The sequence below is a fragment of the Bubalus kerabau genome, chromosome 7, assembly GCF_029407905.1.
Source record: "Bubalus kerabau isolate K-KA32 ecotype Philippines breed swamp buffalo chromosome 7, PCC_UOA_SB_1v2, whole genome shotgun sequence".
NCBI lineage: Eukaryota > Metazoa > Chordata > Mammalia > Artiodactyla > Bovidae > Bubalus > Bubalus kerabau.
In genome coordinates, this window is record NC_073630.1 from 9,842,784 (window position 1) to 9,861,085 (window position 18,302).

General features: G+C 43.3%; 1 protein-coding gene and 1 pseudogene across 2 annotated transcripts; both read left to right on the forward strand.

The window, feature by feature from the left end:
* Positions 1-392: 392 nt before the first annotated feature.
* On the forward strand, positions 393-1,932 carry LOC129657435 (cuticle collagen 1-like). Of its 2 annotated transcripts, none has more exons than XM_055587597.1 (2): positions 393-1,071; positions 1,435-1,932. In XM_055587597.1, exons 1-2 carry the CDS (start codon positions 788-790, stop codon positions 1,439-1,441), a joined length of 291 nt encoding a protein of 96 aa, XP_055443572.1. In that variant the 5' UTR covers positions 393-787; the 3' UTR covers positions 1,442-1,932. The 2 variants fall into 2 exon arrangements, with proteins under 2 accessions (XP_055443572.1, XP_055443571.1); XM_055587596.1 differs by having other exon boundaries at positions 1,493-1,932.
* Positions 1,933-7,910: 5,978 nt separating this feature from the next.
* Positions 7,911-15,785, forward strand: LOC129657436 (mitotic spindle assembly checkpoint protein MAD2A-like; annotated as a pseudogene).
* The last annotated feature ends 2,517 nt before the right edge of the window (positions 15,786-18,302 follow it).

Genomic DNA, 18,302 nt, shown 5'->3' on the forward strand with positions numbered 1-18,302 from the left:
TGGTTCCCCTAACTCTCCTTAGCGAAACCAAAACAGTGCTTGACCCCCTTCCCTGCAGCTCCGGAAGCACCATTTCCAACGCGGTCCCCGTGGCTCCGCTCCTCCCCCGTCCCCCTTTGCCCCGGCCCTGGCGGGGCGGAGAAGCCGGGGTAGGGGCGAGACCGAGAAGCACCCAAAGGCAGCACCATGCCGGAACCTTCCCAGAGTGAGTGCTGTCGTCTTTTGCCCCCCTCCCAGTCCCCTGGTTGTCCCGCGCTCTTCCTTTCCTTCGCGTTTGCGCGCAAGGCGGCGGCGTGGAAGGCGCTCCGTGGAGGGGCTGGCGGCGCGCACACAAAGGACGGCGGAGAGCTGACCCCGGGGGGGTGGCAGGTCCCGCGCGGCCCGAGGCGACCCCGGAGGCCAGTCTTCCTGGTCCGGAGCCAAGCACCGGGGCGGCTGCTGCGGAGGGTGGGGAGAAGGGAGCCTGTGCTTGGGGAGGAGGCTGCGCAGCGGACAGTCGAGGCGCGCGTGGGAAGCGCCCGCGGGAGAATTGGAGAGGCATCCAGGCTGAAGCCGAGGGGCTAGGAGGGTGGAACGAAGAGTGGGAGGCGGGAGGGTGCCCGGAAGCCGGAGAGTTGATGCGAAGCCGCAGCGAGGGCGAGGCTGCTGCGCGCGGACGGGTGCTGACTCCCAGGCGCACTCCTTTGGAGAAGGGGCCCGGACTTCGCCGTCGCCGGCTCGGGGCAGCGGCCTTCGGGCAGCCGGCGCTGGCCGCCTCGGGCGGGAGGGAGGCGCGCTCGGGGCGGTGATGGTGGAGGAGCCGGCCGGGGCTGGCCGCCGGACTCCCACCCTCCGGCGCACCGCCGCGGTCCGGCCTGGCGCTCCCCGCCAGGGGGCGGCGCGGCGCGGCGCGGGGCGAGCGGGCGGCGGCGCGACGGCGGGGACCGTAGGGAAGCCGGCTTCGAGCGACCCGCCTCACCTGGGCGAGTCGTCGCCCCCGACGCCTCCTGCAGTCCAGGGTCCGCCGAGGCCGCCTGGTGTGTACCTCCAACTCCCCTCGTTTGCTATGTTGCCTTTTGGAGACAAAACAAGGTACTTCCTTCAGCACTGCCCCAGTCTTTCCCAGTTTTCCCGGGGGGCGCGGTGGGGCCGGGTGCTGTGCTGGGTGGTGGCACCCGGGTCACACTGGCTGGGAGATGCTTTATTGAAAATGCGTTCTTTGACATTTTTGTCTTCCTTTACATTCCTGCAGATGTAATATTTTTGAAATCTTAGTTAACTGAGTCTTTTTAACTCCCGTTTCTCCCAGCGAACGTTCAGGGTTGCTATCCGTTTGATGACTTTGGGGGTTTTTAACAGAGGCGAAGGTTTCGGGACAAACCTTATCTCTTCTGTTTAATTACTCCGCCTTCCTTTTAAAATCCTCTTCTCCGTCGCTTTCGTCTTCTATCACAGTATTTAATCTGGAGTGACCAGAGGATAAACCCTGAATAAAAGTGGTTTCTTTCCGAAGGGCACTTTTCTGCGCGTTTGGGGTGAGCACCAAGACCTTCTAGGCCTGGAATGATCCATTGCTGGAGGCCGACAGTTTCTAGAGGTCGCCTCCTCCGAGGCTGTCTGTCCCCGGATTCCTTTCACCGTTTGCACACTTCCACCCTTAATGAATTACAGCGCATAAGAGACTGGACAGGAGAACTGGGCTGATCTTTTAAGTGTGTGGGGGGATGTTCTTTAGAGATGTGCCTTAGGCATATTATTAAGAACGAACGAAAGTATTTATTTAAAAATCAGCGTTGATGTCCTTTTCTTTGTTTTCTCTCCTCTCCCTTTAAAAACACAAACTTGGGCGTGTTTGGCGGTAGCTTTTAACTCATACGTAAGAACACTTCACTTTGGGAACCTGCCAAAACTTGAAGAGTAATATTTTTTTCCTAATAAATGAATTAAGTTACATTTCTTTTCACATTTTTTTTTCCTCCGAAGTAGCATAGGATTAAAATCTCAATTCTCAAAATTACACTACTTAGTGTAAAATTTAGATCATCTGGAGTTTTTATATTACAATTGATGTTGAGAGTAGGTTGAACACATTCTGTGATGTGTGTGTGTGTATATCTAATCTTGAGAGAAGAGTTTATGTTGAGTAGAAGTTGGAAAACGAAAGTGAAGATATTCAAGAATAGTGCAGGCCCTCAGCTTTAGGAATTATAAAGTGCTGAAAGTTGTCAGTGTGAAGAATATAATCTGAGTCTTGTGTGTAGCCATAATTTTTTCTAGAAACAATATTCCAGTTTGGGCTTATATTTGATAGCGTTAACTGGAGACTTAAAATTTTAAGAATGAGAGGTTGGACATAAAAATGCCAACCTGCTAAACACCGTGTGATTCACACGGTTGTGGTAAACTCTTATTGCCGACACTAACTTTACAGCTAAGTTGTGTGTGTGTGTGTGTGTGTGTGTTTAACAAGAAGCTCGTGTTCTAGATTCCCTGGAGAAGGGAAAGGCTACCCACCCCAGTATTCTGGCCTGGGGAATTCCATGGACTGTGTAGTCGATGGGGTCGCAAAGAGTCGGACAGGACTGAGCGACTTCACTAACACACTGACAGCTGTGAGGCTACTGAAAGTTCACAGGATTTCCTCAGTGGCTCAGTGCTAAAGAACCCACCTGCCAATGCCGGAGACGTGGGTTCGATCCCTGGGTGGGGAAGATCCGCTGGTGAAGGAAATGGCAACCCACTCTAGTATTCTTGCTTGGGAAATCCCATGGACAGAGGAGCCTGGAGGGCTACAGCCCGTGGGGCTGCAAGAGTTGGACACAACTTAGCAACAACTCAACAACCTAAGGTTACTGAACATGCTTAGTCTAAAAGCAGTTAGTATTTTAAAAACAAGCATCTTCCAGAGTATCTTCAAACAGAAATACTTTTAAAAGAAACTAAATCAGGAACCCTAGATTCTATTACTCAAGTTTCTACTAAACAGATACTGGGTTAATAGACAGGAAGCCTAGCATGATGCAGTCCATGGCGTTGCAAAGAGTCAGACACAACTGAGAGGCTGAACCACAAAAACCAGATACTGAACAGACTATATAATTACTCTGGACCTCATTTTCTTCATCTCTAAGCTTGTCCCGCTAAGTTATTGTCACTTTCTCTCTAAAATTCCATTTGACTCTAGCTTTAGAAATTTGCATAAGTATTTCTGATTTTAGCATCCTAATATGGAATACAGGCCTGTTTATGACATATATTTTCATATTTATCTTTTATTAATTCTAATTGCTAGGTTATGCAGTCTGCTTGAATTTTCTTCAGAAATAAATCTTAATTTATACTTCTCCCTGTCCAAAAAACCTTCAAAACACATTAGAAAGATATCACCAAATTGTGAATAAAAGTCAACTCAAGTAACTGAAAACAAGTTTTTAAAAAACTTTTTGTAAGGATAAGAGTGTATGCTTTAGATAAGATGGAGTCAACATCAAACCAAGCACCCAAAAGTTAATGTGAAAGGAGTTCCACCAGAGCTTCTAGAATCACGTGGTATCGTGATAAACAAGAAACAGAACAGGCCCAGAGTTAAGCAGCTTTGACCAATACCAGAATATACTACATGCTTGCCACCTTGGATTCTGTACTACCATTTCATTCTTCCTCCACATCAGTCATCAAAACTCAATTCTTTTTTCAAAACATCTTGCTCTGATGTACATCTTCTTATTTAAGCTCTGGCATCCACTTTGTCCAAGAATTCAAGCTCCTAGGCTGGCATTACTAAAATCACCATCACAGTTTACTGCTTTTCAAAGAGTGATTTAAGAACTTGCATCAGAATCATTTGGGATTCTGGTTAAAACAAGTTATCTCTTAGATTCCATAAAAAAGACCAGCACTATCCAGTATACATAGAATACAAGTTACATACGTTATTGTAAAATGTTCTGATAGGTTAAAAGCCTAAAAAGAAAAAAAAAAGTGAAATTATTTTAATGTTTTATTTAACCCAATGCACATATAGTATCATTGCAATAAGTAATCAATTAAAGACATATCAATATACTTTACAGGGCTTCCCTGGTGGCTCAGAAGGTAAATAGCCAGCCTGCAATGTGGGAGACCCAGATAGGATCCCTGGGTCGGGAAGATTGCCTGGAGAAAGAAATGGTAACTCACTCTAGTATTCTTGCCTGGAAAATCCCATGGACTGAGGAGTCTGGTGGGCTACAGTCCATGGGCCCCAAAGAGTTGGACACGACTGAACACCTAACTAAATATATATATATATATATACACACACACACACACACATATACATTTGTTACATATATATATATATATATTTTTGTTTCTCATACTAAGACTTCAAAATCTGGTACCTTATTCTTGTAGCATATCTCAATTCAAACCAGCATATTTCAAGTTCTTAAGTCACATGAACTTAAGTTCTTAAGAACACAAAGAAAGTACTAACAAATACTTCCTCTATAGATGGAAACCTCATATATTTCACCAGCCTTCTAGAATTCCCAAATTATATTGATACTAATGATTACTTGTATCTTCAAAAAATTTACAAACTATAGTATTGTGAAACTGAAGGATGTCTTTCCTGAAGTGCTAAGCTGTAAGCTCCTTAGAAAGAGAGACAATTTCTACACGGAGAAAGGTGGGCATCACGCTCTACCAGCATGGCTCTAACCCAAAATCCTGGTGGCAGAAATGAAAAGGAGGTGATTTAAAGACACACAAACACACTTGTACCACAGAGACTAAAAGATGTAAGGAAAGTATTACTGGATCAAGTCAGCTTATTACCTATATGCCTGTTTCACTCTTCAAACTGATTCAATTCTGATATATAACACTGCGTATAGGCAGAGTTCTAAGATGGCCCCCCAAATTTGTGGTCTCTAGGGAACATATCCTATATAATCCCTCCCCTTGAGTGTGGCCAGACATGTATTTATGAGGCAAAATCATTTTGAAGATTCAGTTCAGTTCAGTCCCTCAGTCGTGTCCAACTCTTTGCGACCCCATGAATCGCAGCACGCCAGGCCTCCCTGTCCATCACCAACTCCCGGAGTTCACTCAAACTCATGTCCATCGAGTCGGTGATGCCATCCAGCCATCTCATCCTCTGTCGTCCCCTTCTCCTCCTCCCGCTAATCCCTCCCAGCATCAGAGTCTTTTCCAATGAGTCAACTCTTCGCATGAGGTGGCCAAAGTACTGGAGTTTCAGCTTTAGCATCATTCCTTCCAAAGAAATCCCAGGGCTGATCTCCTTGCAGTCCAAGGGACTCTCAAGAGTCTTCTCCAACACCCTAGTTCAAAAGCATCAATTCTTCAGCGCTCAGCTTTCTTCACAGTCCAACTCTCACATCCATACATGACTACTGGAAAAACCATAGCCTTGACTAGATGAACCTTTGTTAGCAAAGTAATGTCTCTGCTTTTCAACATGCTATCTAGGTTGGTCATAACTTTCCTTCCAAGGAGTAAACGTCTTTTAATTTCATGGCTGCACTCACCATCTTCGGTGATTTTGGAGCCCCCCCAAAATAAAGTCTGACACTGTTTTCACTGTTTCCCTGTCTATTTCCCATGAAGTGATGGGACCAGATGCCATGATCTTCGTTTTCTGAATGTTGAGCTTTAAGCCAACTTTTTCACTCTCCTCTTTCACTTTCATCAAGAGGCTTTTTAGATCCTCTTCACTTTCTGCCTTAAGGGTGGTGTCATCTGCATATCTGAGGTTATTGATATTTCTCCCGGCAATCTTGATTCCAGCTTGTGCTTCTTCCAGCCCAGCGTTTCTCATGATGTACTCTGCATGTAAGTTAAATAAGCAGGGTGACAATATACAGCCTTGATGTACTCCTTTTCCTATTTGGAACCAGTCTGTTGTTCCACGTCCAGTTCTAACTGTTGCTTCCTGACCTGTATACAGGTTTTGCAAGAGGCAGGTCAGGTGGTCTGGGATTCCCATCTCTTGAAGAATTTTCCACAGTTTATTGTGAGCCACACAGTCAAAGGCTTTGGCATAGTCAATAAAGCAGAAATAGATGTTTTTCTGGAACTCTCTTGCTTTTTCCATGATCCAGCGGATGTTGGCAATTTGATCTCTGGTTCCTCTGCCTGTTCTAAACCCAACTTGAACATCTGGAAGTTCACGGTTCATGTATTGCTGAAGCCTGGCTTGGAGGATTTTGAGCATTACTTTATTAGCGTGTGAGATGAGTGCAATTTTGTGGTAGTTTGAAGATTAGGTTTAACAAAGAGGAAATCACCTGCCTGCGTCTGACTTAATCATATGAGCTGTTAAAAAGGACCTCCTTGGAAAGAGAGAGAGTGGAAGTGTGACAAGGGCTCAAGACTGGCCTCTGGCCAACAGCTAGCAACCCAATGAGGACCTCAATTTAAGAACAAAGAAGTTCAGGTGAGATCTCTCGTGCAGCCAGGTGCCTTTACTTCAAACTTACCAGGCTACATAGAGCACCCAGCCATGCCATGCCCAGACTCTCGATCTAAGGACTGAGATAATAAATGGGTGTTGCTGTTTTTGTTTTTAAATCACTAATGTGTCACACACTAATTTGTTACACATCAATAGAAAACTAATACACTCAGGCACTTTCTCATATAATTAAATAACTACATCTGGGCAGGTTTCTCAGACTTCATTTCACAAATAATTTCTCCACCTGCTGTAGGAATACAATTGCTTCACAACTGACATGACAGTAGTAGTGCACTATCTGCTTAATTGGGTTTCCCTGGTGGCTCAGTGGTCAAGAATCCGCCTGCCAATGCAGGAGAAGCCGGTTGGATTCCTGGGTGGGGGAAGACCCCCTGGAGGAGGAAATGGAAACCTACTCCAGCATTATTGCGGGGAGAGCCCCATGGACACAAGAGCCTGGCAGGCTACAAGTCCATGAGGTCGCAAAAGAGGCAGACACCACTTAGCGACTAAACAACATCTGCTTAATACTTCTCATAGAAACATTCAAAGCCACTGGATTTGAGTCAAAATTCCCTGAGAAGCTCTTCAGTGTTGACGAGCCTTTTTGGTAAGAGAACTTTATTCCCTGACCATCTGTCTAGGGGTGGTGGGGTACACAGAGTAGAGGCTGGACTATCAGACGCAGATTTTTGCTGCCCCCAGGCTCCGCCTAGCAGCGGGGTCGGGGGTAGACTCGAGCTGAGCCAGGACGAGGGAAAGAAAAAGGGATTCCGTTCGTCCCTTTCATCCCTAGCCCAATTTCTCAGGAAAACACCACGCCGGCACAGTAATCTCTCTAAAACCTTGTCTGCGGCACGCAGCTGCTTTGAAACTGAAAGTGTTAGGCGCTCAGTCGCGTCCGACTCTGTGACCCCATCGGCTGCAGCCTGCCAGGCTCCTCTGCCCATGAAATTCCCCGGGGAAGAATCCTGAAGTGCTTTGCCATTCCCTTCTCCAGGGAATCCTCCCAACCTAGGGATCGTGCATTGCAGGTCTCCGGCATTGCAGAGTCCTCACCGTCTGAGCCACTGGGGAAGCAAACTCCCAGAGCACCTAGCAAATTCCGACCGCTGACTAAGGATCACTGGGGCCACTCAGGGTGGCGGACAGTTCATAAAACTTTCAAAGAATCTCCCAAACTCGGGAATTGTGCTCCTAGGTCGCTCTGTCCGCAGACCCAGAGAGCGGCCACTAAAACCTGGACCTACCGTCTTCCCCTCTAGCCGCCAGCCCGCCAGCCAGCCCACAACTACAGCAGGAACCCGGCCAGGTGTCACCGCCCGGGAACGGCGCCGCCACGCCTCCCCACTGCGCCTGCGCGAACCGCCGCTTCCGGCAGGGGCCTAGAGAACCGGCCGGACACCGCCGCGCAGGGCGGGGGGGGTCTAGAGGCATTTCACGCCTGCGCAAAGGGCGCGACAGGCGGGGTCTAGAGGCTCTTCGCGCCTGCGCAAAGGGCACGACGGGAGGGGGCGGGGGGCTAGACGCGCTCCGCGCCTGCGCAAAGGGCGCGAGGGCGTCCCGCGTCGTTCCTTTTGAAACGAGTGGCGGGGAACTGCTCCCGAAGCCCCTGGCGTCGCTGTCTGCTGGGTGGAAACGCGTACCGTCATCCGTGGGCCTGGCCATGGCGCTGCAACTCTCCCGGGAGCAAGGCATCACCTTGCGCGGGAGCGCCGAGATCGTGGCCGAGTTCTGCTGTAAGTCCTCCTCGCGCGGGGCGGAGGGCGGGGAGAGCCGAGCGCAGGCCACCCGCAGGCCCGCGGCTCGGCCGGAGCGGCCCCGAATCCCGGCCCTTGTACCGCGGCCTCCGGTGCCCGCAGGAGGGCTCAGGAAGTGGGGCGGCGGGCGCCGCCTCCGCTCGTGTTGCTGCCGGCGGAGGAGGCGGCCCGGGCGCTGCAGGGGCCCGCCTTGCGGGGAGCCCCTTTGCGGGAGCGTTTCTTTCCAATGCAGAGCTCCTCCCACACCCCCCGCCCCCAACGGCGAGGGGCCTCGGGGGTGGACCGTGACGGGCTAGACCTCGGGAAGAGCTGTTCTGAGCTCGGCCAGGTGTACCTGCTGACAGAACCTGGCAAGACTGGTGAGGATAAGAGGAGGAAAGAGAGACGGGGAGAGGCCTGCCCGGGCTTGGTACCCGTCTGTCAGTTGCCTGTTTTGACACCCTCGAATCATAAAAGAGGCATCTGGACTTGTTTTACAATGACATGAAATTTGGCACTGGTAGATTAGTGCAGTTTGGCATTTTTCTTCTGTTGCCACATAAATGCAGCTATCACTTAGACGCAAGATTTTAAGGATTTTTTTTAATGCCACTTTGTACCTACTCGGCTTTCAGCAAAACACAAACACGTGTTTAGACATTTATAACTTTACAGTATTAATGAAACCATAGCCCCATCTACATATGCTTTATTTCCCCTGAACTTACAACGTGACGATGACTTTAATATTTCTTATGTTTTCAGCATTTGGCATCAACAGTATTTTGTATCAGCGTGGCATATATCCATCGGAAACCTTTACTCGGGTGCAGAAATATGGACTCACCTTGCTTGTAACTACTGATCCTGAGCTCATAAAATACCTAAATAATGTGGTGGATCAACTAAAAGATATTTTATGGTTGGACACAGTTTTGAGTTTTGCAGGCCTTAATGTTAATAAGATCCTCGGGGCTTCCCAGGTGACTCAGTGGTAAAGAATCCACCTGCCAATGGAGGAGACACAGAAAACCCAGGTTCCATCCTCAGTCTGGAAGATCCCCTTGAAGAGGAAATGCCAACTGACTCCAGTATTCTTGTCGGGATAATCCCATGGACAGAGGAGCCGGGTGGGTTACAGTCCATTGGGTTGTAAAGAGTTGGATACCAGCACACCTACGATCCACATTTTCTAGCTTCTTGGCCGTCATTTTTCAGCTCTGTACAGGGTAGTGTAAACCGCACTACCATCTCCGATACAGTTTGGGAGGGAAGCAAATAACATACAAATTGAAAGAATTCCCACCCTTCCTCCGTTTTTGAGTAGGCTGAATATTTGAAGGTTCGGAATCTGATATGGCTTAACAAAACAATCTCCATCAACTCCTTCAGGGATGATAGAACACATTGGAATTTTATGTAATTATGATGGCATTCATTATCTGAGAAAAATCCACTGCATTTATTTTTGGTAGCTGCTTGGAGTCTAAAGCCATCATTATATATATTAAGATGAAGGAACTAAAATCAGATTCAACTTAGGGAACTAAACTTGAAAAAGAAGGAACTACTAAATAACAGCACTCATTGGCATTTTCTTATTTTTCACCTGTTTCCATTTGTCTTTTTTTTTTTAATCATGCCTGTGAGTCAGTAAGCCTTTTCTGTCTGCACACTCATTTTCTTCTTTTAGCTCAAGAAGTTGCAGTATTGTTGGATTAGTATGCTCCATCTATTCCTTTTATTTCTAGAATTTCTACTTGTTTCTTTTTCCTATTTCTCTCCACTTAGGATTCTCATTTCTAATTTCTCTGTGTTGTAAATTGTTTCTCCCTTTCTGCTCATTAGATCTTCCAAAATACTAGTTCTAAAAATACTACAGCCGCATTTTTTTTTTTTTTTTCACTTTAAAATTCATGAATCACTTTTGTTGTTTCAACTAGCTTCATTTTCAGATTACATCATTGCGTTTTCATTAACTTCAGAGCTAAGCCACCCATAGTCATTCCTACGGCTGTACTCAGATTGTTTGCTATGGAACCTCTAGGCAACTATGGATGTATGTCTTCATCTTAATCTGAAGAAGTAGCAAGCCAGCCTTGCCTAAGTTACTGGGTTTTGGTTTGTGTCCTTTGAGACCAATAACATTTCTTGTCAGATGTATCTACACTTTCCTACTTAATTTCTCCCTTGTAGTTAAAAGGGAGGAAATGCTTTACAGGCAAAGTATTCAGTCTTTTAAATTCCACTTCTCTAGCCTTAGGAACTTTACCCTATTTCCTCTCTCTTATGTTGTCAATTTCTTTGTTTCCTTTTGGATTATTCCCATTGGTTTCATTTCCATTTTTAAGAGAGAAAAAAATCACCAACTTCCCCATATCTTCAAATGACCACTCAATCTCTTTCTCACAGGTAAGCTGGTAAAAGTTGTTCATATATGCCAGGAGTGAGCGAGGCCAACAGGCCAGATCCAGCAAGTGGCTGATTTTGTACTGCTTGCAAGCTAAGAATATTACATTTTAAAGAAGACTATGCTACGTAGGTGACCCATAGGCCTTCAATATTTCTAAAATATTTTCTATCTCTTAAAAAAAAAAAAAAAAACAACCTGCCGATTCCTGAATAAAGTATTCTCAGTTTCTAAGATTGAGGGCTCAGTCTGAGGCCCTCTTAACAGTAATCTCTCTCTAGTTGACCTCCTAACATGTACATACATAATTCTAGTAACAACTTTGTATCTGACTCATGAACCAATATCTAACCAAAGCCTCTCCTAACTCTTGGCTCATATATTGAGTGACTCCCTTAATGTCTTTATGCAGCTATATACTAGACCACTTCACACTCGGTGTATTAAAAACTGAATTTAGGATCATCTCCATTTCAGTTCTCTTTCCTCTTGGTGACTGGATCAACCATCCGATTACTGATATAAATCAGAAACTTGGGAGCTATCCCTGATTCATTCCTCTTCCTTACCCTGAAGTAATCCAATAAATCTTAACAGTTTTAACCATGAAATGTCCTGAATCTGTCTACTGCTCCATCTCTACCAGTATATCTTTCTCTAAGTCTTGATTCGCTCTTGCTTGAGTTATTCATGAATTAGTGCCCTAGATCCCCTGTTTACTTCCAGTTTACTTTCTACATCACATCCAGAAGGATAGTTTTCAAATACAACTTGAGTCACATCATACTCTGCTTCAAACACAGTAATGACCTCCTTAGTTCTTAGAGTGTAACATCTTTAATTTGGCGCTCATGACCTTGTGTGGTGTGGCCCATTATTCTTGTCAGACCAGCCTTGTTCATCCTCCCTTTCTTAAATTGCAGTTGTATTGGCCTCCTTTCAGTCCTCTGATCCAGTGATCTGTTTTGAGTCCAAGACCTATAGCTTTAGCAGGGAGAGCCCACGTGCCTCAACTAAGACCTCACACCACCAACATAAACCCATCATTTCGTGTTTTAAAACCTATACCCTCTTCCCTGTTTTGCATATGTATATTGTTGTCTCTTAGAACAAAACTCAAACCCCCTCAGTCAGAATTTCCTATTCTGTGCTTTAATTGTAGTATGTGTTGCACCATCATAGGTAACCGCTATTATGTCCTAGGAAACTGCACCATCACAGCAGTTACAGCAGTTACAATTGCACATTTATTGTTGCTGTTAGAGTAATGACATCTCCTTCACCCTTCCCTTGGATTAGGATGGAAGTACCTCATGTTCACTGTCTTAGCACCCAGTGCTATACCTGGCACAAATACTGAGAGTTTGAAATTGGGAGCTAGGCCATTGATGGGGCAAATTTTCTGCACAATTTGGAGGAGAACCAAAATAGCAGTGGGAGAAATTTGCTGAGGATAGGAAGTTGGTCGTGAGAGGAGAGTTGCTTTGTAATGCAGTAAACTAAAAGAGATGCCTTGTTTTGTGTGTTGCAGAATGGTTATACAAGTGTTCAGTTCAGAAACTGGTGGTAGTCATCTCAAATGTTGAAGGTGGAGAGGTCCTTGAAAGATGGCAGTTTGATATTGAGTTCAAAAGATGCAAAAGATGACAGGTAAGTAGGAACTACTTCCATTTTCGTATGTTTTAAAATTTATTTTCTTTACCAAATGAGTTCTAATTCTATTGAACAAGTTTCATATAAAGTACGATTTTTTTCTAGGATGTTAATTTTTTTTTAATATAAATTTATTTATTTTAATTGGAGGCTAATTACTTTACAATATTGTATTGGTTTTGCCATACATCAACATGAATCCGCCATGGGTGCACACATGTTCCCCATCCTGAACCCCCCTCCCACCGCCCTCCCCGTACCATCCCTCTGGGTCATCCCAGTGCACCAGCCCCAAGCATCCTGTATCCTGCATCGAACCTAGACTGGCGATTCGTTTCTTATATGATATTATACATGTTTCAATGCCATTCTCCCAAATCATCCCACCCTCTCCCTCTCCCGCAGAGTCCAAAAGACTGTTCTATACACCTGTGTCTCTCTTGCTGTCTCGCATACAGGGTAATCGTTACCATCTTCCTAATTCCATATATATGCGTTAGTATACTGTATTGGTGTTTTTCTGGCTTACTTCACTCTGTATAATAGGCTCCAGTTTCATCCACCTCGTTAGAACTGATTCAAATGTATTCTTTTTAATGGCTGCTGCTGCTGCTGCTGCTGCTGCGGCGGCGGCATCGCGTCAGTCGTGTCCGACTCTGTGCGACCCCATAGACGGCAGCCCAACAGGCTCCCCCGTCCCCGGGATTCTCCAGGCAAGAACACTGGAGTGGGTTGCCATTTCCTTCTCCAATGCATGAAAGGGAAAAGTGAAAGTGAAGTCGCTCAGTCGTGTCCGACTCTTAGTGACCCCATGGACTGTAGCCTACCAGGCTCCTCCATCCATGGGATTTCCCAGGCAAGAGTACTGGAGTGGGGTGCCATTGCTAGGACGTTTAATTTGATCCTTAGTCTCCTGTGGCAAAGGATAGTTCACTGTCTTATATAAGACAGTGAACTTTTAACATAATTGCCTATAGAGTAAATTGGTGAATTTCACCCTTCAGTGTTTATGGTAGTATGTACCTGGTGGCCCGTTTAGTGAATTGTTTAAAGGTACTTTTAACCATCAGGGGTTATCCTAGATTCCCCAAGCCTAAGATTCAGCTCTATTGTATTTCATTGAATGCCCCAAATTTTCTAAGACACTTCATAAAAAAGTTTCCAGCCCACCTGAATGGGAAATGCTTATATGATCATGTCTAGCATAGTCCTAGGCTTGCTTACTGGTAAATTCAGAATCATTTTTCATAATGAAATGTAGTTTGCTTCTGAAGGCTTTGGTTTATTTTAGGAAATGTTTAGCTTATAAAAATAATTTGGTATTTAATGTAATATCTTATTTGAGGCAGTAGGGAATTAAGCATTACGAAAAATGCACCAACAAAATATTTTAGATATTATTTTCATTTTTTGAAAGGTGCTGTAGTTTTCCTAACTTGAAGCACTTGGCCAGTTTTCTGATTATCTGATACCAAATAACCTGATTTTAAGACCACCTCTAGAAAATGACTGGAATGATAAATGAAATAATAAAAATGCATATGCCTCTTGTGAGATATAGGCCCTAATGATATACTTATAACTTACAAAAAAAAAAAAATCCATTTTAATGTATTAATTATTTGATCTTGGAAACATTTAATCAGTCTTAACAGTGTTTTAAATAATTTGTTAACACTTAAATTGATTTGGTTTCTTCAATAGTGCACCCAGAGAAAAGTCTCAGAAAGCTATCCAAGATGAAATCCGTTCAGTGATCAGACAGATCACAGCTACAGTAACATTTCTGCCACTGTTGGAAGTTTCTTGTAAGTATTCTACAACGTCACATTGACTTAAAATTTGTCAGAGAAAAGACTAAGCTACTATTTTAAGAATAAGCCCTTTATTAAATTTTTTCTTAATTATTAATATTACATAATAAAAATGAAAAACCCATTATAAAGCAGAAGTAGTGTTATATGCATTCTAGAAATTTGGAAATTCTGAAAAGGAAAGGAATGAAAGTATTCCACAGTATTCATTCTTGAATGTCTTAATGTAATCCCGTTCATTATCTTAATTTTTTATGTATATTTTTAAGGCTAGCCATAACTGTCTTGCTTTTCGACCTTATCCGATATTTCCTGAATGCCTACTGTATGCGAGACACTGCTCTAGGCCCCAGGCTACATCAGTCACAGAGCCCAGATGTTAGCTTTCCTTCAGGTTGCCTTTATGCTGTCCTGTGTGATGGACTCCATACTTTCTGCAGATAACGGTTTTCTCTTTTAAAAAAAAGAAAACTTGAAGTTTAGCAAAAGGAGTACAATATTTTCTGTAATACAGTAAATGTCTATGGAGGAAAAGCAATTGACTAGTCATTACAGACCATGCTAAACTCTCTTTTCTAATACTCTGGGTGGTTCAAAATGTGAGAGAGACAAGGAGGGTTCTTCTATTTTGGAAAAAAATAATGTACTTTAATGATTTTATCTCCAATTTAGGTTCATTTGATCTCCTCATTTATACAGACAAAGATCTGGTTGTACCTGAAAAATGGGAAGAGTCGGGACCACAGTTCATTACCAATCCTGAGGAAGTTCGTCTTCGTTCATTTACTACTACAATTCACAAAGTAAACAGCATGGTAGCCTACAAAATTCCTGTCAATGACTGAGGATGAGATATGGACAATAACGTACTTGTAACTCTCAAATGTGGTTTTCCTACCAGGTCAACTGTAGTTGGTATGTTTTACTTCATTGGTTAATTTTTAGATGAGGAAAACTTAACATGATACCTAACTGAATCTGTGCAAAATTGTTCCGTTTTTGGTACCTATCTGACTTTCCATAGGGTTGACATTAAAGTAAAGTTACTGCGCAGATTGCATCAGTACTGCAGTGTTACTTTCTTTGGAGGTAGTAACCATAGGTGGAAAAACTTTTGCTAAATGCCTTCCTAAATCAGACTTTTGGTCAAGTAGCTTGACTCAGAATGTAGAGAAATATTTAAATATGAAATAGAACAAAAGAAATATGAATATTCAGAATCTTCATTTACATCCTGAAAGTAACTAATGATAGTCCATAAGTAGTGACATATTTCTCCTATTGCATCCTCTTGTCATTTATTTCATTTGTATAGTTTCTGTATTGAAAAAATGTCCAATTATTTGAGTTTAATTTATGTAACTTGAGCCTATAAAGCTGTGGATATTCCCACTTTTCAAATTGTTGTGATACAGCACTCTTAAGAATGTCTTTGATGTTTTATAAAATCAGGCTTTAAATGGCAATGATGAAATAAAGTTACATGTGTATGTTTTACATTTGTATTAAATTTTTTATATTGGTGTATTGATACAGTTACGTAGTTATTATGGATTCAGTACGGCATATTATTTCCTGTGCCTACTATATTGTAGGGAGGGCCTAAGGACACAAAGTAGAGTAAGTCTTGAGGTACTTTCAGCTTATTGGACAAACTTTTATTAAACCTCCTTCACCCTCTAACAGTAGATTTAAAATAAACATTGTTCTTTATGTAAAATGATAAATGTCACTTGGAATTAATTGAGTTTAGCAAATGTTAGATTGTATACAACCTTTCTATGCTCTTAGGTTTATTATCAGTGACCCTTGAACAACATGGGGGTTGGAACACTGACCCTCGAAGCAATTGAAAATCCCAGTAAAACTTATAGCCAGCCCTTCATATCTGTGGTCACCCCAAACCCATGGATTCCACCAACCATGGGTCATGTGGTACTATAGTATTTACTATTGAAAAATAGCCAAATATAAGTGGACCTGCACAGTTCAAACTGTTGTTCAAAGGTCAGCTGTATACTTAAACATCACGTTTATTCCTCTGCCTGTGCCTGCATTAATACTCTCATCAAGTATGTTCTTTCAGTTCCCACCTATTTTTCCAGAGTCAGTTTAAGGCAAACTTATAAAAATTGCTTTCTAATCTCTATACTAAATCTTAGCTCATTTTGTAAGAATTCATTTTTTTAGGTATGTAGTAGCAGACACTGTTTTAAGATCTTTATATGTATTCATTCAACCTTCACTATTAAGTAAATATACATAATCTGTATCCATTCATTCAAAAATTACATAATGAGCATCTATTAATGTGCAGAAAAAGAATACTGCATGCCAGGTATTACGAAGAATGAAACAAAGTCCTGGCCTTTCTAAAGCTTGAGATCTTATGAAGGAGAGGAAAGTATACGACAGAGGACCATCAAGTAACCAAAGAGGTTTATTTCATTGTGTGTTTGTGTTATTTCACTTGGAATAATCTTTCTCTGATCCAGCTGGGTGCTTGTTGAGAATAAAGGGCGATGTCTCACATTCTTTCATCTCTTGGTGCTGCTGGACAAATAGGTACCAGGTTTTGATGATGGGTATCATGTATACTGCTGTAAAAGCCATCCCCAGAGAGGAGCTGGAAGTATCTAACTTAGGCCCACCCGTGTCTTTTTTTTCCTGAATAAGAAAAGCAGTTAAGTAGAAGTGGAAATTGTGTTGATTTAGGGATGGTCAAAACTCAATATTCAAAAAACAAAGATCATGGCATCTGGTCCCATCACTTTACAGCAAATAGGGAAAAGGTGGAAGCAGCGACAGATTTTATCGGGCTCCAGAATTGCTGTGGATGGTGACTGCAACCATGAAATTAAATGGCACTTGCTCCTTGGAAGAAAAGATGTGACTCTTGATGAAAGTGAAAAAGGAGAGTGAAAAAGTTGGCTTTAAAGCTCAACATTCAGAAATTAAGATGATGGCATCCAGTCCCATCACTTCATGGCAAATAGATGTGGAAACAGTGGCTGACTTTATTTTCTGGGGCTCCAAAATCACTGCAGATGGTGATTGCAGCCATGAAATTAAAAGACGCTTACTCCTTGGAAGCAAAGTTATGACCAACCTAGACAGCATATTCAAAAGCAGAGACATTACTTGGACAACAAAGGTCCGTCTAGTTGAGGCTATGGTTTTTCCAGTGGTCATGGATGGATATGCGAGTTGGACTGTGAAGAAGGCTGAGCGCCGAAGAATTGATGTTTTGAACTGTGGTGCTGGAGAAGACCTGAGATTCCCTTGGACTGGAAGCAGGTCAAGCCAGTCAATCCTAAAGGAAATCAACCCTGAATATTCATTAGAAGGTCTGACGCTGAAGCTGAAGCTCCAATACTTTGGCCACCTGATGCGAAGAGCTGACACATTGGAAAAGACCCTGATGCTGGGAAATACTGAAGGCAGAAAGAGAAGAGGGCGGCAGAGGACGAGATGGTTAGGTAACATCACTGAATCAATGAACATGAATATGGGCAAACTCCAGGACACAGTGGAGGATAGGACCCTGGGGTTCTGCAAAGAGTCAGACAACTTGGCAACAGAACAACAGAGTCTCTGTTTCCAAACAGTGTGAGGTGCGTTATAGCGGTCACTATTAAAAGACAGTCGAATTCTTGGGCTGTTGACGTTTGAGGGATTGAGAAGGAAAGCAGAAGTAGAACTTGAGTAAAAATATGAAGAGAGTTGAAAATTATGGTCCTGTTTTTAGGAAATACGTTTGAAAATCTTTATAGAAAGCAATGACTGCTTCTGGAAACACTGCCTCTTTGCTAATAGGAATAATAAATGTGGTTCTTTCCCCTAAAAGCACACCAGTAGCAACATTACGGATTACTGCTAACACTTAAATGTCTGTCATTTATGCATTTAGTATTAGTGATCTTAATACTGATTTATTATGACTCATACTCTCTTTTCAAGAGTTACGTCCAGAAATTCATGCTCTGGATTTGAATGTTAGTCTCAGTAGGAGCTTCTGCCATAGTCTATTGCCTAGAAGTTACTCTGTAGTACCAATTCTGCATTAGCTAGGCTCTTAAAAAAAACAGCAAAAATTGGCTTTAAAAAAATTAATGAAAGAACATTAACTACATAAAGAATCAAAGGGAAGGCTGAAAACTAGAGAACTAGGGCAGCCCCAAGGACTCTCAAGTCACAAATTTGTGAACTCTAATAAATGGGTCACTGGTGTTACCCAGTGACAT